We start from the raw sequence: 25,269 nt of genomic DNA on the forward strand, positions 1-25,269 counted from the left end.
AACGGCGAAAGAGTATTGCGTTATGTTGCATCTCACTGACTCTATTTCGCAGTTCAAGGTGTCCGTGCTATCGGCGTAAGGTTGGGAAATATATGCGAATCGTTTGGCTCCAAACGTGTTTAAATGAGGATTACAACTGAAGCTCGTGCCGCGTTCGGTTTAACCCCCGAAACTTTATTTGCTCGACGTTTCGCTATGCAGCGCTTAACTAACGAGGTGGCGTCAGTTCTCAGGTCGTGTTCAGCGTATTAACAAATTAATTTCAAGTGAAATATTCCAGCAACAGTTTAAAAATTTAGTAACTATAACTTTCTCATTTAAAGATTAAAAATCCAGTAAGAATAACTTACTATTACAAAAAGTTTCTGAAGAGCTGTGTGATGTGTCGCTGTCTCTTTGATAAAATTTGCAAATGTATAATACTGCTGGAGATTATATTATAAACAAAATTTGAATCATATTGAGTTATTACTGCCTGTTATAATTTGGAATGTACTTTGGAATGTCAGTGTATAGGTTCGGGCGGATTTACTATTTATATTACATGTGTTGTACAACACAGATTTAGATTTTTCAAATAATGTATGTCGTCTAAGCGCGAAATGTTGAAACATAACGAAGTTACCGGGAACACGCGCATTTTGCATTTAAGGCGAAGTACTTGGAGCCTAATAGTTTTCTTGTCGCATTTATATCAAAACTATGAAGTAAGTTATTCGTAACGTAAAACCTCCATCCATTATTGTAGTCGGTAATACATTGACAAGGAAGCGAGGTATAATCATATGTACATTATCTTTATTTTACTTATTTGTTAGTATCTGTTTAAATTTTATAAGGAATGTTTTATTCTCTACTGAATAGTAAGAATGTCTACGCTTATTTCCCCGTTCGTGTGAACGAAATTGATTATAATTTAAAGACAGTTTAGATTCAAAACGTTCAAAACGTTTCTCTCGTGCAAATAATAAATATATTAAATATAATTACAGCATTATACAATTGTCATATCTATAAGAGAAGGTTATTTAATAACGTATTATTGAATTCAAGTTTGAAAGCACACTTTGTATATCTATACACTCACAATAGATATTGAAACGTTTCCATTCAAAATCTTAAATCGATAATCGCAAATGTATCAAAGATGCATGTATTCTTGCGATTATTCTGTATTGTTTAATATTGTGTATATAAAATGTTAGTATCGTAGTATGTATTACTAAATTCCAGTGGTGTTCCTAACGGCTATATTTTCACACCACGCTATATGAAATATGCTACATTTTTTAAGCGCGCTAGTTTTGACGCTACGTTATAACGAATGAAATCTCGATTCTTTCAAGCGCGCTTGCCTTGACGCTACGTTCTAACGAATTGCAAGCGCGCTAGTTTTGACGCTACATTCTAACGAATTTCAAGCGCGCTAGTTTTGACGCTACGTTATATCGAATAATATCTCGATTTTGGACGCGTTGTAAAGTTACCGACGTTATTGAAATTCTTTCTTTATGTTATATCAATAATATGATGATGCGTCACGTCTACAATAATTATAACGCGGTGGGTGAGTTAATAATATAATGTAACATGTTTGTTACATAATTAGAATAATATAATCGTTATAATTTAATAATGCATTATTTGGTTAATTATATTATGTTGCAAATATTAATTTTAACTCTGTATTGATATTATATTTGAACAAACATGATTAGTAAAATTATAGGCGTATTTCAAAGTTCATTATATAATATGTACCATCGAGGAAGTTGATTCCTATGCAATTGACAGACCAACGTTATTTGGTCGAATATGTCAATTATTCAATGTTAATTGTGATCTGTCAGCTGGGTTTGACGTAACGCAACCAAACTACTTAGGTCCCCGATTTGCATAGGAATCAACTTCTCTGATAGTACATATTTTTATTTACAATGTCAGTTTTTTTTTACATTTTATTTACATTAAGGGCGGATTCGACCAAACTGGGGTAAAATTTTACTCGAGTATAACTGTCTCCTAATTTAAGAGTAAGCTGGTTTTGCGTTTTTCCAACTTCTAATCCAAGAATGAGGTAATTACACGGGAGTAAATATTTACACGGGCTATTTTGGTGGAGTAAATATTAAACTGAGAATAGTTGCACAGCAGGGTGTCAACTGTCACGGTCGGTGTCATTGTGAACTATAATTGACATTTTATTTCATACTCTTTGAGTAACTTGGTAAAATGCAAATGATAATATCCTAGAGTAAATTAAAGGAGTAAAATTATTCTCATGATAGTTATACTCGTGTAACTTCAAGTTTGGTCGAATCGGGCTTTAAAAATATTATTTGCGCCACTTCTGTCAACGACAAACGATTTCTTCTGTCACTAGTAACGTATCCAGATTCAGAAAAAATACGTTCACATGGAAGTCATGATTATAATATTATAATTTACTTAACACGCAATGCAACACTGCAAATGCAATGACAGCCGAATTCACCCGATGGCCGATTTGACAACGAAACGACACGACAACGATCGAACGAAACCGCGCGCGATCGGCAGCGCGGGCGGCGCCGCGCTAGGTCAGTGACCGCGCGGTACGTTATAACGTAGCGTCTTATACATAGATTTATAGCGCGCGCTATTCGTTGCGAAGAACTAGCGCGCTATTTTTATCAGCTATACGTTATATTAACCACCACTACTAAATTCTAATGTGGATCACTGTTTGAGTGACTAAACTATAATATTCTGATCGCACCCAGGCACTTACATATTCATTTCCAACATGCAATACTACACCGCAAAATCGGTCACTCATTTTGGGATGTTTTACTATTTATAAAACTCGGAATGACTGTGTAATGGCCTAATTTGTAAAAAATGTGTAAGGAAATTAAATTAGAATGTTGGTAATGATGTATTGATTTTTTTTAATGTAAGAAATGTGTAGTTTAGCTACGCAACATATTCCGGTGTGGATGCTAAAATGATCAGGGCAGTATTGATATACCAAATGGCTATATATAGATTCTATGACACGTTATAAGTTATGAAATGATATTCTTACTGCTGCTATCTGAGTTTGGGTGAATAAAGATCGAAATTAATATTAAATTATTGCCTGTACTTATTTGCTACGTTTTTGTAACATGAATTCGAATGGCCTATCGTTTTTTATTTGTGTATTAATATTAAGTTTCTTTATTCACCGTGAAGAATCGATTTAAGCCGCGGACGGGGGACAGAATTGTCTCTTTTGCTAACATCTTCCAACTATCGAAAAAAGGGCACATAAAATAGGGTAGGTATCCGCAAATTTAGCGGGGAAGTAGACATTTCTGTACGCTAAAATCGGTTATTATTATGGAAATGATACGCAAAAAGGCAAGTTTGTCGTCCGAGCGCACTATGCTTTAGAGATATTGGTTTTAGTTAAATCAGAATACACATAGAAGTACAGTTAGTTATTTTAATGATAAGCGATTTAACTAAAACGAAATCTTAATTTTATTTTATATTAGAGCTAGGTTTTTAGTTACGTTTTTACAGCCCTATTTGATTTCGCACTGTGTTTAGGTGAGGGTATTGTAAATAGCAGGAGGAGTATCACTTGTGTACAAATAGAATATATTTATGGTATAATATACACTTGTATATTTTGTGACATGGTGTTAAGTATGCAAACGCTGGATAGATATTTTAAATACGAGTTTTGCTCACGGGCTTCACACACTTCTTGCATCGTGTCATCACATATCAATCTCGAGAGCTGATATACGTATGGAAACTATTTCTGTACTGTCAGTGTATTTTAAGGGCCTGTGTCATAATCTAATCCAAGTGACGAATAGCATAGATTGTGATTAAAGTTATTTGTCACCTAGGCGATAGTGAAATAGGTCCTTAGCTGGATTTATATGCGGCGGCGCTAACGCGCGGTTTAGCCGCTGCAACGCAAGATCACATGAAAATGTATGTAACGATTTATTTAAATAGCGGCGCGGTCGCGCTGTCATCTCATCAAGCCCCAAGCGGCCACATGCGGCCGCGAAACAATTGAATATCTATTGTGTCTCGTTTCCCACGATCGAGGGAATACGTTTGATTGTAATCTCGCGATGTAGCCGCCAAACCGCGCGTTTGGGCGGGCGCGTATAAATCCCAGCCTAACACGGTCTATAGACGATAATTTAGCATTACATGCTCATGCGTGCTGCCATGCACGCATGATCGTTTATTGTATTGATTGATGCGAATGACATGCCAACAACGTCCTGTACATTGATTGACAAGTTGTTAAATTTTTCGTGCATTACATGCACGCATGATCGTTTCGCGATCGGCATGTTATGCCACAATTTATACTGTCACGTAGATGCATGTCATGCTGAATTACCGTCTAGGGAGCAATGTCTTGTATATTCGGCACTAAATTTTTGATCGACTTGTCGAGCGGCCATTTCAATGATCGGAGCGAAACAGCACCTCGATTCTGATATTTAATTGAATATTAATACAGTTCCGATGCAGTATCAGTATAATAAACACCAACTGCTTTATTCTAAAAACCAGTTGTTTGCCGTTTGGTTTCAATATAATATTAGGGTGCTGTTATTAGATTTTGACTGGATCAAAGCTGTATTATTGTTAAAGTAACAGGATTGGGGTGCTGTCGAATTATATAAAATCTTAGAATTACAATTTGACAGGTTATTGGATTCGTCCGTAAGTGTAGTTTGCATGTATACAGTACGCACAAATATATTATGTATCTAATTAGATATATTCCACTTCTACATAAAATAATAAGGGTCCTGTGTAAACGGTTACGAATTTCTAGTTTTAAAGTTGCTGGTAAAGTGTCAGTAGACTAACGACAATAATTTTCAGTGAGATTCGATTCCAAAAGATCGCACCTTAACAACTTTTAAACTGGATAAAATGCGTGTTTCAAATGTTGTAGTGTAAGTTTTGATTTACATTGCTCCAGTAGTTGGTGGTAGTATCTCATTCTAGCGATGGATTGTTGATCGCTATTTTTACCTTATAACGTAAAAATAGCGATCAACAATCCACTAGCAATAATCGCGCGAGCGATTGCTGGCTGTCATGAATATCGATGGCACCGACGTAAATCAGGCTTACTATAAAGTTTGAACCCCCTTTAAATGAAGATTCCAGTGGTGTGAAACAAGGTCACGTTATATTTCCATAAAGTTATATATTAATTGGCAAAGGTCTAAAATAACAGCCCAAAAGCAGAAAGACAATTCACCTTAGTACAAAAACTGCTTATAATGTTATAATACTATCATGATGTAACTGATGTGTATAATTTGTAAAATCGTTTTGGTGCTTAATATCAAAAGTAGACAGTTGTACAAAATGTACCTTTATTGGTTCAGACCGATCGGTGTACCCTTTGCCATGTATATTTGTGTATATAGTTGCGTTTGTACATACTATGTATGCTGTGTGTAGCTCTGTACATTTCACATTAGGCGTGTTAAAGTGAAATACAAATTTATTGTTCTTTTACCAATGTCGATGTTAAGAGAGATTGCCAATATTTTATAAATCGGACTATAATATCAATGGTGTATGTATATAACATGTATATAATGTAATGGTTTTCAGTGGCTTCGTAAAGGCTCGAATATTTCTGTGGTTATTGACGATTTAACACTTTGGAAAATATCCTAAACTAACTTTCCCTCATACTTATACAATTATTCAAACACCGAGTAACTATACAAGGTTTTCTTGTCTTCTTCTGGCACATTGGCAATGTCATACGACAGTAAAAGACAACGTACCTTGAAAACGTTAACGGTTGAGTAAATATTTTTATTTGTGAGAGGGTTTGTCTTTAGGAAACTTAGTTCGCATAAACGCAAAATCGTGTTCAAATAAATCGGTATGTCTTCGTACTTAACAGTATACTGTTGTACCATCGAGGAAATTGATTCCTAGGCAGTTGACAGACCAACGTCATTTGGTCGGATCATGTCAATTCAATGTTAATTGTGAACTATCGCCTGTGTTTGACATAACGCGACCAAACTACGTAGGTCGCCCATCTGCCTAGGAATCAACTTCTTTGATAGTGCATTTTATTTTGACCTTACAAAGCTTACTTAACTACAATACTACTGTTTCGATGGATTAGGTATGTCAGACGTTTAAAATAGTCTTAACATTAACTCTCTTACTAATATTAAACATTTAAGAAGTTTTTAACTATGCTAGGTCCTCTTTTTCTGTCATGTGACTTTTCCAATAATATGCCTGATAAAGATTAGCAGATCTTGTAAAGGTATTGTGTAAATGTTTTTATTAGTAAGAGAGTTAAAGATTTAGTGGATTTTTGAATTGATTACAAATTGTAATTTTACAATGAAGTTCTTAACAGTGAATAAAATAGCCCGATGTATTTCATGCACAATTTCGCTTATTTTTGCTGTTGTAATTTATTTTAATCACAAAAGCTTGTTAATTATTTAAGTACTTTCGGTTATGCTGTATATAAATAGATTAAGTAGTTTATTTTGGGATCGACGATTGATTTAGCTGACGTTTTGTGTTTTGTATGATTGCATTGAGGTTTCGCTTAATCTATTTGTCCCTAGGTTTTGTATTTTAATAATAATGAGTTACAAAAAACGAATATTTTTATATAAGTCATTTATTTGTCGCATGGAAAAGTCTAAGGGTCCATACACATAATATTATGTTTTAGCTTAAATAGGTACAAAATAATCCTAAATGTTGTGTGACGTAATAATATGTGGATGGCCCCTAAAGCTTCTTTTAATTTTTTTTTGGCGTCAGAAACATGACGCTATAATTATTGCACCTTAAGGCGAATAGATTCGGTTAAACCAATTGTGTTTATTTAATGCTTTATTCAGTGAGAACCAAAATTCTGCCAAGTATAACTACATAGATAATTTATACACAGCCGTTCTTTAAATCGAGACTTGGCCGAGATGTATCTCGATAAAAATCGATTTGGGAGCGTTCAAGCAATACGGAATGCAATTTTAATGAATTAAGATTCCCCCCTTTGGGCGCACGCTTACTTGATAAGCAACAGTTTGAGACAATATTGTAATACAAAATATTTGTTAGTGTGTTTGCATCTTCATGTGTTTTGTATGGCGATAGGGTGTATTGTAGACTATAGTGTCTTAAGTAAACTGAATAATCACGTAAACCCGCGTTACGTAACACTTGAACGCTCCCTTTCGTGTGTAACTTCATTAGTGCAATAAGCGTCCAGTCGATTAGTTTTGGCAAATTTTAGTTTTCAATTACGCTAGGGGGCTGTAAAATAGGGTTTATATTAGTGTTAGACCAACACGGGCACTGAGTTTCTCCGGTGCGCGCGACACTCGGTCAATTGATGTAGATATATATAGTTTAACGATAAAGGTATTTTTATTAGACAAAAATACAATAAATGTGTGAAGTCCATAACATTTTGTTTGATTGCTCTCATCAATCCTGAGTTTTTTAGTAAGGACGTGACGAGGAAATTGTTTTGAGAAACGTGTTACCTATGACAGGACCGTGTGCGGACGATATAAGACTCATTTTAGAAACTCCGAGGTAAAGCAGAATGGTTTGTAGGACAAATAATACTAGGTATAAAATATTTTCTGGTCGACGTGAAGAATGTTCGAGTTGAGGTCAAGTTCATAGTTACCATCAGTAAAAAACTCCATGGTATACTGTATACCGGATGTAAGTAATACATGCTGTAACAAAACTAAGTGAAGTTTAGAGTTTAGGGTGTATATCTGTCCCTTATGCCACAGAATAGATAATAGTACCTATTTACCTTAAGCAGAGTTCACTGTGAAATGTGAATGTAGCAGCAGTGTTGAAAGTGTAGGTACCTTTTTTATTTTTGTATGGGCATTTCTCAAAAACATAGGAGTCTTTACTCTTTCAGTGTTGTTACTTTCACTGGGAACTCTACAGGGTGTAACAAAACAAAGTGATAAGTAACCAAGTAAAGTCAATTTGTATAGTTACATCCTGTAGGTACCATCTTATATTCTGGTTATTTCATGCCGTCATCACATCCTCAAGACTTAGTAACCAAGGCCCAAGCCCATGCAAAGAACATTTAAAATATTTTTTTTGAATTGAGATTCACTCAAATTAACATATTTACCGTCTTTTGGCAATATAAAATCAACGCGAAAATGTTTACAATAAGTAATTATTCTTGGTTTGCAGACGCTTAATTTTACTTATTTAAATTATGCTGGGTTTAATTTATGACACGATAACCTAAATTAAATTAATTTCAGTTTTCTTTATGTTGAAACTGTTATACGAATTACCTTGAAGTTAAAAAACTTGTGGTAAATATGCCTACCGTACCTCTACCTATACCTATGTAAGAAATTTAAAAATTAAAAATACTTTTGGATAGTATACCTACTATTACTAATATACTTGTACTGTGTAACTACTCTTAGAAGCAAAATATGGAAAAAATTGTATTATACATAATTATACTTATAACTATTACACATTTTTTCAATCGAATGTTTCAAAACATTCATTAATTTTTAATAGGTAAGTGGTAACACTACACTGTTAAACTTTGTATTCAAATTGTTACCTATTTCTTACTGACAATGTAGGTACTAACAATGTAGGTACTGACAATGTAAAATACAATGTAGGTACTTACTTAATTATTGGAGTGGTTAGGAGTAGATTTATTACTTACCGACGTACAATATTTCATATATTTCTATAAATAATAATTATTAAAGCCTTAAGAAGATACACCAGGGGCTAGAGAAATTAAAAAAAAGTACGTATAATATCTATAGCTGTCTCCCTTACCTCAAGCTTATACCGCAGAACGCGATAGAGACAACTGCAGAAAATCCAGAAAATCAACGATTCTTTGTCCCCTGATTCCTTCTCCAAAACTTAACCGATTTAAGTACTTTTTTCATTAAAGATTAAAGAAAGGCTTGAGCTGTGTTCCTATGTTTTATTTTTTTTTTGTATAATCTAGCCAAATCTGTTTTCTGGATGTTTGAACACAGCGGAAAATCTGGCCATTTTTTTTGGGTTTTTGAACGTTCATATCTTATTTAATAATTAAATTATGAAAAAAAGAAAACATAGGGACATTGTATTAGTGGCCGTAGATATTCAGGAAAAAAATTATAACTCTACTAGCATTATCCAGGGAGGAAACAGGGGACAACGTTTGTATGGAAAAAAGGGCGGTGTGGACTCCTCTTAAGGTGTGAAAGGTCAAAATATAATATTATGGATATTTTTCCGTAATGTAAGTACTTAGAACGGCTAGGTCTGTTACCTCTTACATAAGGACTCTACCAATGCCAATTATCACTACCATAAAATTTTGGCTAGGTCACTAATTATTATCGTCTCTCTAGAAGGGCTCTACACTCGCGGCCGCACAGGTGGCAAATATAGGTACGGCCTACGGGATTAAAGTGAAAGCAAGCTCGCTTTCGCTGTAGGATGTAGGTAGGACGTTGGTACTGTTGTTATAGCTATTACCAACTGTGTAGTTGTAGGCCGATGTTAAAAGGACCGTAGCTTTTTATTACTAAGGCTTAATATTTACAGCAGTCCTAAGTAATAATAAGACCATAGGACAGCTGAAAAGATCCACACAGTGTATTGTAGGTATAGATAGATCATTTAACTTATAAGTGTTAAATATCTACGCTGTTCTGTCCTGGAACAGTCACAAAACATTCGGCTCGGAAGACCCACGACCCCCGGCTCAAGACGGGGGTCGTGGGTTCGAATCCCACCGACGGAACAAAAAGCTTTCAATGTTCCTGGATCATGGATGTGTATTAAATATGTGTATCATATAAAAAAAATCTTAAATATATGTATAAGTAGTATAAAAGTATTAAATATATTTCCGTCGTCTGGTACCTGTAACACAAGTCCTTCAGGTACTTAGCACGGGGCCAGACTGACGTGGTGTGAAGCGTCCATAGATATTATTATTATTATTATTTCCTACAAAACTTGCGTTGTTTGCCGTGAAGCCTTTCAGGTCAGCAACAGGCGAACCGCGAAAGGACGAATCTCGGACCGCGAAATATTGTAATTTGTTATGTATTTTAAATACCAAGTTACAAGTATCAATTATTAATTAATACATAGATAAGGTATAATTATGTACACCTTTATTAATTAGAATAATATTTTTAAGCTACATAGCACAAGTGTGTTTTTTCCTGGACCTCGTTAAAAATTTTCCACAGTATCCGGACCCCACCTAAAACTACTTGCCGACCCCTGCACTAGACTATCTGGAACTGATACGTCTTTGCCTAATTATTATATAAATGCCTTAAAAATATTTTTGAAATTTGTTTCTTTAAAGATAAGGCTATTCGGAGCTGCAGACTAACCTATAACCTAGTCAGTAATTAGTCTGCAGTTCCGAAGGGGGTAAAATAAAACAGTCATCAATAACGTTTTAGGGTGCCTTAATTAAAGGTTTGAGGCATAGAAAATTAAGTTTTCTAGTATCTAGTAACAGGCCACCTACCCGGGTGAATGGTGATTGCGCCAAATATTTCATCTTCATAATATATAATATCGAATATACCATCCTCATCAGTCATCACTCATCACCATAATGTCTTCCACTGGGCACCGAGTATTTTTCGCGTAACTGCCACGCACAGTAAAACTTTGGAACGAACTGATGCCAGCAGTATTTCCAGACCAATACGACCTGCAAACCTTGAAGAAAATAGCGTATTCCCTCTTAAAGCCCGGCAACGCTCCTGCAGCTCTTCTCATGTTGCGAGTGTCCATGGGCGACTGTAGTTGCTTTCCATCAGGTGACCCGTTTGCTCGTTTTCCCCCTAACTTTATGAAAAAAAAAATGATGTCTACTAAATGCTTAATAATTATTATGCATTACCAAATGCGCATAGCGACTAGTGGACTAGCGTGTTGAACCACTGCCAGATCGCATTTCCGGCCAAGTTCACGGCCGGAAGATACGATGCACGCAATCGGCATTATCACCTGCAGGCGGGCATTGGCCTATGAACAGCTCAGAGGGCCTAGATTATAGATATTATAGTATAGACAGCGATTATCGTAAACGCCAACGCCACAAAATGTATGGTGTACATTAGTGTTCATTACATTTTGTTAGCGTTTACGATAATCGCTTGCCACTTGTCTACTAGGGCTGGATTTATGTATATAGGCAGTATAGGCCACGGTTTATGGTCAGCACTCGGCAGCGTCCTAGGTTGGCGGCAGAGTTCGTAGTGCGTACATAGAAGCGACAAAATTAAAGTGGCCTATAATAGTACTCATCTATACATAGCTATACATATAAATAAAATTGGAGTGTCTGTTTGTAATACTTATTGAAAGAACCGTTTTTTACTAAATGCATATGAATGTATATAGGGTACAGACACCAAAACAACATTTTTTACAATTTTTGTCTGTATGTCGGTCTGTCCGGCTAATCCCTGAAATGGCTGGAGCGATTTTGTCGGGACTTTTTTTGGCACATGCTGGTGTAGTAAGGAATAACTTAGTCTTCTTTTTAACCGACTTCCGAAAAGGAGGAGGATATATTATTTCACTTTTTTTATAAATGAACCTTAAAAAAGGGATTTTTTTTCTCTTTTTTATTATCTTTGTTATCACATTTTGCTGACGCGGACGAAGTCGCGGGCAACAGCTAGTAAAAAATACGGCCCTGCTGTAAGCTAAGATCAACAGTACCAACCAGCCACAACTTCACGAACACATTTGTTGTGATATCAAGTTAAACTCATAAACAGTCTTGGGAGTTGGGATCCGCAACGAAATTAATCAGGAGGTAGGAAGACCGAACTAGACATACGTAGGAGAATTGGGATGGCTAAGAGTGCCATGTCTCAAATTCATAAAACCTGTCGTGACAGAAAGATTTCGCAAAAAACCAAGACGAAACTTCTACACACGCTCATATTCTCCATCTTATTTTATGGATCCGAGACATGGACTCTGAAGTCTGCAGACCGCAGACGTATCGACGCCTTCGAGATGTGGTGCTGGATAAAAATGCTCCGAATCCCATGGACTGCATTCAGAACCAACGTTTCCATTCTGGCTCAACTAAACATAAAAACAAGACTCTCTATAATCTCGCTCAAACGCATTTTAGAATATTTCGGACACATAGTCAGAAAAAAAGAAGACAAAAAAAACTCATAGTAACTGGCAAGATTGAGGGAAAACGACCACGAGGTCGCAGTCCCATGCGTTGGTCCGATCAAATCCGCACCACACTCGAGTCCACCGTCTACGACGCTCTTCGAGTGGCCGAGGATAGGAACAGCTGGCGTAAGACCATAAGAAGAAAGGTCATGGAAGGGGGAGGTCACGATCCTCAGACATGAGGAATACGACTGAAGAGCAAGGCACTGCTGTAGACCGCGGAAATTTAATAGCTATGGGCAAAAGGACTACGGCTATTGCCTATAATATTACTTATTTAAAGTTGAAAAGTTTTAACGGAAAGTTTAAAGCTATATACCTATAGTTTAAAGCTGCTTTATAGAGCCTCTTCACCCATGAAATTTTTTACGTTTACCTAGAGTGATTTGTTTGAAAAGCGTTTCTTTTACAATTTTAGGAATGAAATAGTAAAACTATCTGCTTAGCCCTTAGGTCTTATTGTCAAAGGCGTACCTATAATGAATAGTTATAATGTGCCATTAGTTGCACCCGAATAGAATATGTTGGGCACCTATGGGCTATGTAGAGGTAACACCTCTGTCCTCTACATAGGTGCTCTACTTTTCTATTATGATAAAAATCATAGAGAACATAAAGTCATTCAAATCACGCACATACATCCAGCGGGTACAACGGCTGCAACACAAGTGAATAGTGATACGACAAGTCAGTTAACTGAAAACTGAGAACGGCTTAAGAGTAGTCCACACCGCAGTTTTTCCATACAAACGCTCTCACCTGTTTCCTCCCTGGATAATGCCGGTAGAGTTATGATTTTTTCCTGAATATCTATGGCCGCTTTAAGCATGTCCCTATGTTTTCTTTTTTTTTCATAATTTTATTATTAAAAAAGATAAGAACGTCCAAAAACCCAAAAAAAGGCAAGATTTTCCTCTGTGTTCAAACACCCAGAAAACAAAACTGGCTAAAATATACAAAAAAAAAACAGGAACACAGCTCAAGCCTTGCTTTAATTCTTAATGAAAGAAGTACTTAAATCGGTTAAATTTTGGAGAAGGAATCAAAGGACAATGGATCGAAGATTTTCTGTTCTTTTATTACAACTTTTGTCTCTATCGCGCTCTGCGGTGGGAGACTTGAGATTGGTGAGACAACACAAAAATACATTTTCAAATACCTATTTTCAATTTCTCTCGCCCCTGGTATATCCTCTTAAGACCAATGACTTAAGTAACCGAAACAGTTACTTAGGACTATCACTTAGGTTTCTTTAGGTACTAACTAATTCTGAAAATTTTAACGACACAATGCATCATTAAAATGCAAATTAACGGCTGCACATTAACTTAAAAAATTAGGTGCCCAATAATTATGTAAAAGTAAGCACATTGTATTGTTTACATTTCCTTTTAATAAACATTTTATACTGGTAATTTTTTATCGCTACCGTTTCTTCTTTTTATTGACTGTAGTATGTAGGGGTGACCGCGGGCTAGTCGACTATAGGGTAAGTTGACTAGTAGTAGTTAAAAATTCGAATTATTAAGATATTTCCCTTGCGTTAAAAGTCGTTTTATCTCACTTTTTTATCACTCAGACCACGAAAAACGGATATTCTTCGAATTCAGTAATTTAACACTTTCAAAAAGCTTGAATTTCTGAGAAAGTTAACCTACCTATCCCCTATATTCAACTCTCCCCGGTCTCCCTTACTAAAGCTACGAGGGCTGCTATTTATGTATCCGGAACTGGCCACTTACAAGAACAATATTTAAAAAGTAATTACAACATTTGAAAATACAACTCTTTGGTTGAAGAATACATTTTGTTTCATGTGACTGTCAATTATTTTTCCATTGTGGCGTCATTTTGAAAATTGCGTGTCTTCATTTGCCATGGATTTAACGCGTGAACATTTTCGTGCAATGATTTACTACGATTTTCGGCGTGGGCTAAATCAACAACAGTGCTTTATTCAACTCACCGCAACTTTTGGAGATGAAGCACCATCAAAAACCACTGTTTATCACTGGTACAGTGAGTTTAATCGTGGGCGGTCTATGCTCACGGATGAAAATAAAGAAGGTCGCCCAAAAACAGCTGTTGTCCCACAAAATATAGATGCTGTGCGGGAACTAATAATGCGTGATCGTCATGTTACATATCGCGAGATAGAGGCGTCCTTGGGCATAAGTATGACGAGCATACATAAGATATTACACGAACATTTGGCTGTAAAAAAAATATGTTCGCGTTGGATTCCGCACAACTTGACAATCGATCAAAAACGGGCTCGTGTCGATTGGTGCAAAAAAATGATAAAAAAATACAACCGTGGTACGTCAAAAGCCATTTATAATATCTACACAGGTGATGAATCTTGGATCTATACATATGACCCCGAAACTAAACAACAGTCAACGGTGTGGGTGTTCCAAGATGAGCCGAAACCAACAAAAATTACTCGTGCAAAAAGTACTTTGAAGCAAATGGTCGCCTGTTTTTTTGGAATTAATGGACATGTGGCTACAGTGCCATTAGAGAATCGTAAAACGGTTAATTCTGAATGGTATACGACCATTTGTTTACCAGAAGTCTTTGAAGAAATAAGAAAGGACAACCGACAACGCAGAATCATATTACATCACGACAATGCTAGCTGTCACACCTCAGCTGAAACAACTCAGTTTTTGGAGGGTCAAAAGATCGAATTGACTGGTCATCCGCCGTACAGCCCTGATTTGTCACCTAACGATTTCTTTTTATTTCCATACGCGAAGAACAAATTACGTGGTCAACGTTTTTCGAGCCGCGAAGAGGCTGTTGATGCGTTCAAAATGCACGTTTTGGAGATACCTCAATCAGAATGGAAAAAGTGCTATGAAAATTGGTTCCAGCGTATGCAAAAGTGTGTCGATCATCGCGGCAAATATTTTGAAAAGCAATAAAACCATATTAAATGATATATGTTTGTTTCTTTTTTTAATTCCGGATACATAAATAGCAGCCCTCGTACTTGTCCACAAAACTTTTACACATGTACGAAGTTAAAACGGAAAAATAAAGTAAGTAGATGACGCCCGCAACTCCGTTGCGTAAAAATTCGTTTATCGCGCGGAAACCGTACATTTTTCCGGGATAAAAGGTATCCTATGTCCTTTCCTGGGACTCAAAGTCTCCGTACTAAATTTCAGCCAAATCGCTTGAACGGTTTGGGCGTGAAGAGGTAACAGACAGACAGACAGAACTTTCGCATTTATAATGTTAAGTATGGATGTAAGAAGTTAAAACGGAAGAATAAAGTAATGACGGTGTAAACATGGGGAAATGTCTGCCAGTTCCAACTGTCGGTATAAACGCGGGAAAACTACTGTCTCGAGCAGTCGCCTCGCGCCAACAGCGCCGCGCCGTTTATAATTTATGAATATTATTCTTTTTTCATTATTAACTTCTAGTATGTTGAAATACCGGCTCCCGGTATAAACACATATTCGCCCGTTACGTTGACATACCGGGACCCGGTATGGGTAACAGTTTTAGGTTTTTCGCGCTCTAAATAACGTCATTGTTTAAATTGTATATCACCCTATCCTTTCTAACACGTTACAAATGCATAAAGAAGAAACAGGCCGACTAGTGACGCCAAAACTCGCGCAGCTTTAGTGGAAAAAATTTAAACACGAGTCATTCAAAACTGCGCCATATTGCTGTGGCAGTTCTTTGTTTTATGATCATGTGATTTATGATCATGTTTTGTGTAAAAAATATGTATGGTGGCACTTGAATTTTGAGTTGTATTTTAAACCTAATGTGATAAGTTGTAAATAAAATATATTGATTACTTCCAAATGTTGTTGTAATTAAAATTATAACCGAAACTTATCTAATATCACAGTACTTTATGTTGAAAGTTCTATGTTAGCTATAATTGAGTATTTATATAGAAATGGTTGAAAGTGAATAAAGATTATTCAATTTACAATAAGATTTATAACTTGAATTGACTTGATTCGTACTAGATACGGAAAAAATCCAGTAACAGTAAAAGTCTAGGGCTGTCTGTTGACCATACCGGCTCCCGGTACCACAGACACAGCAAAGTGGCTAATGTCATTTCAACATACGAAAGGCTAATTAAAATTATTAGTGTTATGTGCTAAAATGTTGTTGTTGTTTCTGTTCGGCCTGGCCCTGATTCAAGGTATGTTTGTGTTAGAAATTCGTGTTTTCAAACGAAAAGTAAAGTAGGTAAATTTTTAGAAAAACAAAATCAGGCGCGTTTTGGATTTTAAACCTGAAATAAATATAGAAGAATTTATCTAAAAATATTATTTTTAATGTTGACCTAAAACATATTTCACTATCCCCATTTTGCCGGGTGATTATTGGCAGGTTCTTTGATTTGACGATTCACGACTCTACATTCTCGCTTATTTATCGATCGAATTAGCAGAACAATTTTTTCTATTGAAAATATTATTTATTATATTTAACCATTATTTTTATTAACAATTAAAACAGTAAAAATCTGCGATTCTAAGGTATTTCAGTAATGACTAGCTGTTGCCTGCGACTTCGTACGCGTCAGCAAAATGTGATAACAAAGATAATAAAAAACAGAAACAAAATACCCTTTTTAGGGTTCCAAAGTTATAAAAAAAGTGAAATACATCCTCTTCCTTTTCGGAAGTCGGTTAAAAAGTAGCCTAAGTTATTCCTTACTACATCAGCTATGTGCCTAAAAAAGTCCCGTCAAAATCGCTCCAGCCATTTCAGAGATTAGCCGGAACAAACAGACAGACAAAAATTGTAAAAAATGTTGTTTTTGTGTCTGTACCCTACATACATTCATATGCATTTAGTAAAAAACGGTTCTTTCAATATTACAAACAGACACTCCAATTTTATTTATATGTGTGTATATGCTACGAATAATAAATAGTTTTTATTATTCGTAGTGTTTAAGTGTAAATAGATGTATAGATGTAAAGATAAAAAGCTCTACTTATGACTAAAGTTTAACTTACGTATATCTAGTAGCTATATACATATTTTAGTAATAGCTGCATTTTTATTATAATTTTATCATAACTAACTAATATAAACTTTCCATGTTTAAATAGTATAAATGAATTAATATTATAATTCATTATGATGTTCTCTATCATGTATGTACAACCTCCGTGATATTTTTGTCTCATTAAATGTGAATTATGTATTATTTACACGTTTCTCTACTCATCGTTATTAGGACCGTTATTTATCTTTTAAAGGTTTTTCATATATATTTAGATTTATTTTTATAAAAAAATTGTCGCGTGTAAAATGTTTGCCGGCCGCACATAGTACGGCATTCTCTCAACATAGTCGGCCTAGTCCAGAGGAATGAGCAGGTCAATACGTCTAGGAGTAACCATGTGCGGGTTTCCTCACGATGTTTTCCTTTACCGTTCGACATTACCAGTATATATCTACTGTGGTGACATTATATTACATTTCTCGATATTGATAATTTTCAATAGCCTACTTATCCTCTACTATATGTAAACTGTTCGTGTAATTGTATGACGTATTTTGGGTGAACGATCCGCGGTCGTGAATCATTCAGGAGTGATAAGTTTGGCCGGGGCCTGACCATAATGAATTAATGATTTCCGTTTATGTACGTGAAATAGATACGTAATATTTATAAGTGTTGCCCCGACTTCGTTAGCGCAAAGTCTTTTAACTCTTTTATCACATACTTAATTAATTTTACATTTTGCTGCGAAAACTATTTATTTTTCTTTCCCGAGAAACTTAATTGGTTCAGAGGAAAATAGATAGACTCTCGTTATTATTATACTAGCTGTTGCCCGCGACTTCGTCCGCGTCAACATAGTATAATAACAAAGATGGATAGTCCGCTAACAAGTATGAAAAAATTAAAATATAACCTCCTCCTTTTTGGAAGTCGGTGAAAAAGTAAAGTTACACCTTACTACATCAGCTATCTACCAAAAAAAGTCCCGGCAAAATAGCTCCAGCCGTTTCAGAGATTAGCCGGAACAAACAGACAGACAGACATACAGACAGACAGGCATACAGACAAAAATTGTAAAAAATGTTGTTTTGGTGTATGTAGCATATATGATATAATTATATATTCATATGCATGTAGTAAAAAACGGTTCTTTCAATATTACAAACAGACACTCCAATTTTATTTATATATCTATACAAGATGTATAGACTAGTCTATGTATATATTGATGGTTACATAATATATAATACATTATATATTATGTAACCAGCTATTATAGGTACTACATACGTAACTATATAGTCCTATAAAGTTACGAATCAATTAAGTTTTGAGTTTTCAATAATTTTAAGCAATGTCATACAATTGTATTAAATCTAGAGGCACCTGCAACTCTGTTGCGCTAAAATTATCGCGTAAAAGTATCGCGCGGTAACCGTACATTTTTCCGGGATAAAAAGTATCCTATGTCCTTTCCCGGGACTCATCATCTACACAAAATGTCAGCGAGTCGGTTCAACGGTTTGGGCGTGAAGAACAGACAGACAGACGCACTGTCGCATTTATAGTATGAGTCAATACTTATACTCAAAAGTATGGATGCATCTCTACACCTTGGATAGTTACAGACTCGCGAATTTTAACGTAAGAAAACTGATCTAATCAGATCAAATTTTACTGCTTTGTTTACTAAATCACAAGACATTTCTTATTTTTTTTCAATTTTTTAGCTAGTACGTAGTTTTTGAAGTTTAGATGAATAGTGACGTCAAATAAAATATGCTGCTCGGCTTGTATTGTAGAGCTCATAAACACATTTTTTACCAGTTCTTAAGTATCTAAGCCACGCGAGACCACTCAAAAAATTTCATTATTTTATTATGAAGTTTTGCGACCCGTTTGATATGATTTCAAAGCCTTTAGCTTAGGCTATTTCATGAAATATTTCTATCTTGCTTATTTTGAAAATGGAATTTGATACAGGGCAATTCCATATGTGACTGACTCTACATTTGATACGACTTGCGTTTTATTTTTTCATATATTATGGTTACTATCATGTTGTTAGTATCAATTTTAAGATGGCTTTGTAGCAGATAAAACAAGTTAACTTATGTAGAAAAAATGGTATACACTGTTGTTTTCAAATAGCATTTATTTAGTCAAACATAAACGTGACCAACTACATGCAAAAGGAAGTAGTTTCCGAGAGTGTTTGTAAACACTTATAATCTTCCTCTCTGTGTGCTAAATAACTCTACTTTGTATTTTTATCGAAAGTGCATGAAACAAAATATTATAAAATGGTTACCTATAACCTGTAAGTTATTTAAAAAAACTATTTATTAGCAAAAGAAATTGTGACCGACACTACAGCCCAAAACGTGACCGACACTACACTCACTTTGTGTAGGTAAAAGTCGGTAGTTTTACATTAAACTTTAAAATTTATGTATCTCAGCACGTACAGTACGAACTCTTAAAGTATATAAAAGCTAATCAGTAATTAGTTAATTCATTAAAATGCTTTTTTTGAACTTAAACGTTACAAAAACGAAATCACTAATAATTAGTCAAAAAATAACTCAACACGAAATCTACTCAAAAACTATTAACATAATAACTCAAGAGGCAGCGATAGGCAGACTTTCGTAATTTTTTTAAGCTAAAAATTTTCCATTATATGAGCCCTATAGAGGTAAAAACGACCAGACACTATGGAGTTTTAGTCGCTATTACTTTAGAAGGTTTCCAGTTCTGCAGGTCTATCTTACGTTAAATAAAGTTTAAAAAAGTTTAAAAATCAATAATTTTATCTTATTTTCTTGCGATATCTGTAATAATCTCATATCCTACTGCCAGATTGTTGTGGCAATTGCTTCCCATTTCCAGACATCGCAAAATTTTGGATTTTATTTGACTTTGAGGTGATCTGGTAGGTTCTTAAAATAATAACTTAGCTTTCTGCTTCTCTCTCAGCTTTCTGTAGCTGTTTTCGCCATCTATCAGCAAAAATAACAAACAAAACGCTACTTTTGGGCATGATCGACTCTATAATGTGACCGACACTACAAAAATATTTTTTAGAGTTAGGTGTTATAAAAAAAGATGACAAATTTTTAATGCCGGTATCATTTGAGTAACGCCGTCACATAGGAAAGTTTCTAATTTTGTTGATGTAAAAGTAATTTTACTGTAGTTATAGACAAAAGTAATGATTTTTATATGACCGACACTACAACTCGACACTGTGATCTTACAAGCCTATTATATCTTTATAAAAATGAAGTTTCTCGAATCTCAAAAGCTATATCGGTATTTAATTGTTTGAACAATCAGTATGTAACAAAATTTGACAAGAATTTAAAATACATAACGTGAAAACTAAGTCAGAACTTCATCACACAAAACCACACTCATCCGAGCCTCACGACATCAACTCATAAATGGCAGCTTTGCTAGAAAAGTAGTGCTTAGAAATTGTTGCTTCTATAAAATCTTAATAGTACCATAATGTTGTGACTATAATTAAGTATTTTTAATACCAAAATCAGGTATTTATTTTTTTAGTTTATGGTAGACTTTTACATGGAACTGCCCTACACGTAGTTTTAAAAAGTGGAAGCATTTGAAAATGGAATTTAATAAACTTTTAAATATAGGTACGGACAGCAAAAACCGCATTATCCTATTGTGTTTCCTAATAGAGTACAATAATTATACTATTTATAATTTTCAGGAAACAAGACAAACTTTCACTACCTTGATTTATTATAATTTGTACAAGGAAATTTAGCGCAATTTATTCATTGCCTATTGTAATAGATTGGTAATAGTGTAATTATTGGTAACTATTTGTTTTTTACAATGGTACAACGACAATTTTCATACCTAATGGTATGAAAATTGTCGTTAATTGTATAAAATGTTTATGCAAAAAAACGTCCTTTGGTTACAAGGTACATTACAGTTTTTTAAAGTTAATTTTTATAGAAATAAACATGTTAAATAGTTTGATAATAAGTACTAAAAATATTTTAATGTCACTTTGGCAATGTTTGGGCTGCAAAATTCACATGGGTGATGGGATATTACAGTAAACTGGATATGGTTGATTCCTAGGCGTAGGCAGATGGCGGACCTAAATAATTTAGTCGCGTTTGGTCAAACCCATCCGACTGATCACAGCTAACATTGAATTGACATAAGCCGACACACGACATAGGTCCGTCAACTGCCTAGGAATCAATTTCCTCGATGTACATAATACAGGGTGTAACAAAACAAAGCGATAAAATAAACTTTAGGGTTTGAATGTGTCCCTTATGTAGAGTTCACTGTAAAAGTAGCAGCGCCGAAAGGGCATCTATTTTTTTGTGCTTTGTGCAGGAAAGCGTAATGCGTCCCAGCGCGGCGTCATGAACCCGTAATATAATTCCACAAAATTTCTGAAATATTATATTTTTCACCAGTCTTGTTTCTTGTTTGTGTGTCTTTTGTTTGAGGATATTAGCTTGGAAGTTGGAGATTGACATTTTAAATTTCCCAATTTTCAATTGATTTATTTTCAGGAATGTGCTGCAATGACTTGATTTTACGAAAATATAATGCTTTGTACTTTCCAAAATAAGATGATGAAAATGAAAAAGAAGATGACATCGACGACATAAAATACGATAGTGCATTATGGGGACCAAATGCAGTTTCCTTATAATATTACGTGCATTCTAGCAGTATCAACTTCCAAGTACTGATAATAAGGGTTTTTAGGGCATGAGGAGTCATTACCGCAATATGATATGCATGCTGACACTAATATTATTCATCTGAAATCCTCTCATAGTGTCCTAATTATGCATTGGGTAAGACGAGTCATGCATCGCCTTGCCAATATATTATCTAACATTTGGTATAAGTAATTAACTACTGGTAAATACAAAATTACCTACGTAACTAAAATCGCTTTCATAATAACAAAAAAAATCTGAATCTATAATAAATCACAACTTAACTAAAAGTCAGGCACCTCGCGGGTGCTCTATTTAAAATAATAAATAAATAAATTAACCTTTATTTGACCCAATAAGACTACATTTTATAATATACATTATACAATATACATTATACATTATACAATCTTCCTTACTCTACGCACATTTACGATTGATTTATAATTTTTTCTCTTAAACATCTAAAACAAAACTAAAAACCGGCCAAGTGCGTGTCGGGCCATGCGCAATATAGGGTTCCGTAGTACGGCTAGTTTTTGATCATTTTTGTGTGGTCAATTATATTCCACTCCCAGGACGGACGGACAGACCGAAACTATAAGGGTTCCTTGTTAACTACGGAATCCTAAAAAGGAAAATACGATTTACCATCTTACAGGAGCCAGCCAGCCATTAATTTTCCGTCCAAACATTAACCTAGTCCAAATAATAAACTCTATGTAGGCTGCATTAGATTTCGTCTGAAGCTTCTGCCAACCACTATGTTTTTTTTCCTGCCCTAATGCGAAATAGTCGGGACCCGTCATGTGTGCACTACAATGGCACTACATACAAATATTAACAAACTTTTATTAGCTTGGCCTGTATGTATGTAACGGAATCTTTGAACACGATTCTTACCTATCTCCAGCAGTCTAACTAATTCGAAACTTTGTGTACAAAAAAATAAGATAAAAAAAGCGTTTTTTTTTAGTTTTTTAACTATTATAATTTATTTTAATTAATTACATCACCGACATGGTCGCGAATTGAAGTAGCTTGTAATAACCTTTACGGTCTCTATTTTGACCATAGATATAATAGACGAAACCTGTATATTATGCTCTATATGCCTTTATTTCATTACATTCATGCTAACATTATAAAAAATAGTGAATGTGTGTCTGTCTGTCTGTTACCTTTTCACGCCCAAACTGATTTAGCTGAAATTTGGCTTACAGATACTTTGAGTCCCGAGAAAGGACATAGGATACTTGTGTGTCTTCCTGCGAGATTGCGGGCGTTATCTAGTAAGAACTAATACCTATTAAAAACTTTATTTGTGTTCTCTACATAATAAACTAATATCTTCATTGCATGTATTATTGAAGAAATAATTGATCTTATGCAGTTGGCGGACTAACGGCCGTTCGCGATATTTCGTTCCCTCCAAGACCTCCGCCCTATTAGCATTCTTCCCTGCCTCTCTAAAATAGTCGAAAAAGTGGTGCACAAACAAATAATGAACTACCTTGAAGCTAATAAAATTTTGCCTAAGTACCAGTCTGGATTTAGGAGAAAACATAGCACTGTTACTGCTCTATTAGACGTCTTAGACAACATTCTATCTGCTCAGGATAATGGAAAGGGTACTATTCTGGTCTTATTAGACTATTCGAGGGCATTTGAAACAATTAATATTCCCCTTCTTATTAGCAAGCTTAAATATTATGGTTTTGAACCTTCTGTAATACAGTGGCTTTCTAGCTACCTGAAACATAGATTACAGAAGGTGGAAATCATAAATCGTAATGGCAGTAAATCCTACTCTTCGGATGCTAGTGTGGATCAAGGCGTTCCTCAGGGATCAATCCTTGGCCCCCTACTGTACATCCTATTTAGTGCGGATATTTGTCAACATATAATTCACAGCAGGTACCACATGTACGCAGATGACACCCAGGTCTACCTAAGTTTTTGCCCTAAAGATTTCGATGAGGCTGTTTCTAAAATAAATGGAGACCTTCTACGAATAGCTGACTGGTCCAACTCTTGTGGTCTAGTTCTGAATGCCAACAAAACAAAATACATTGTACTGGGCTCCAGAAAACAAGTTGCTGATATTATTGAAAAAAAACCAAAGATCATGATATCAGGACAAGAGATTGAGCAAGTAAATATCGCACGTAACTTAGGTGTTCTTTTTGACTCTAACTTAAAGTTTGAACAACACATGCTCGAGGTAGTAAGAAGCTGCTTTTATCGACTAAAAACTCTTTACAATTATCGCACCTACCTGAGCGAAGATATTAGAATCAGGGTCTGTGATACTCTCATACTCTCGAAATTGAACTACGCCGACACAGTTATTGGTCATGCTATACTTGCCAGAACAGAGAGGCTTGTACAGAGGGTCCAGAATGCCTGTATGCGTTTTTGTTATACTATCCCCCCACGAACACATGTCACACCATTTATTAACAAGGCCAACATACTTAAGATGAAAGAACGTAGAAAGCTCCACTTTGCTGCTCTTCTATTTGATTTAATCCTCACACAATGTCCATCCTACTTATATGAGAAGCTGGCCTGGGCAAGTGATATCAACAACCGTACTCGTGCCTCCCAATACCGGATCCTGACACCAGTTCATAAGACTGTAGCTTTTCGTGGATCATTCAGGTACGCTGCTTCCCGATGTTGGAACAACCTTCCACCTCCCCTCAGGATGCTGAAAACAAAAAAAACATTTAGCAAACATTATAAAACACATTTGCTTCAGTTACAACATCTTTTTGCGTAATATGTACCTTTCGATGGATGCACCTCTGGCTGCGGTGTAGGGTTGGTCCATGGTCGGAATGCGGGACAGCCATGAGCAATCTTAGCCTATTTGTTCCACGATCTCCGTACTCTGGAGATGTATAGTTATACGCCTGTTCTCACTCCACAGGTTTAAATTTTATTGTAATAACATCATATTTGAATAGGTTATGCCACGTATGAAACCACGTTACAGTTTTATTTTCACAGAATAAGGTAGGTATGCATAAAAATCTTGTTTTTTTTCTTCTTCTTTTAAAAATGGCCGCCTCGGTGAGTTGCCAATGTCAGAGTGTTTTAACCCATCATTGTTCCAGACGTCAAATGTCATAGACAAATGAAAATTGACAGCTTTTTCTTTTCTTTTTTTTTTTTTTTCTCCCAATGTTAAGCACGCCGCACGTCATGTTATAATAATTTTTATCTTGTAGCTCTTATTTTCTTTATTAATTTATTTAGTATTTAAGT

General features: G+C 35.3%; 1 protein-coding gene across 1 annotated transcript in view; it reads left to right on the plus strand.

Annotated features, from left to right (window-relative positions):
* The first annotated feature begins 16,383 nt into the window (after nt 1-16,383).
* The window catches only part of LOC121727451 (carbonic anhydrase 7-like), a 30,530-nt gene continuing 21,644 nt past the window's right edge, over nt 16,384-25,269 (plus strand). The window contains exon 1 of the mRNA XM_042115320.1: nt 16,384-16,447. Within this exon, the coding sequence (XP_041971254.1) occupies nt 16,408-16,447 (40 nt within the window). The 5' untranslated portion in view covers nt 16,384-16,407. The remainder of the gene's footprint in view (nt 16,448-25,269) is intronic.

Source organism: Aricia agestis, chromosome 5 (assembly GCF_905147365.1).
Source record: "Aricia agestis chromosome 5, ilAriAges1.1, whole genome shotgun sequence".
Lineage (NCBI taxonomy): Eukaryota > Metazoa > Arthropoda > Insecta > Lepidoptera > Lycaenidae > Aricia > Aricia agestis.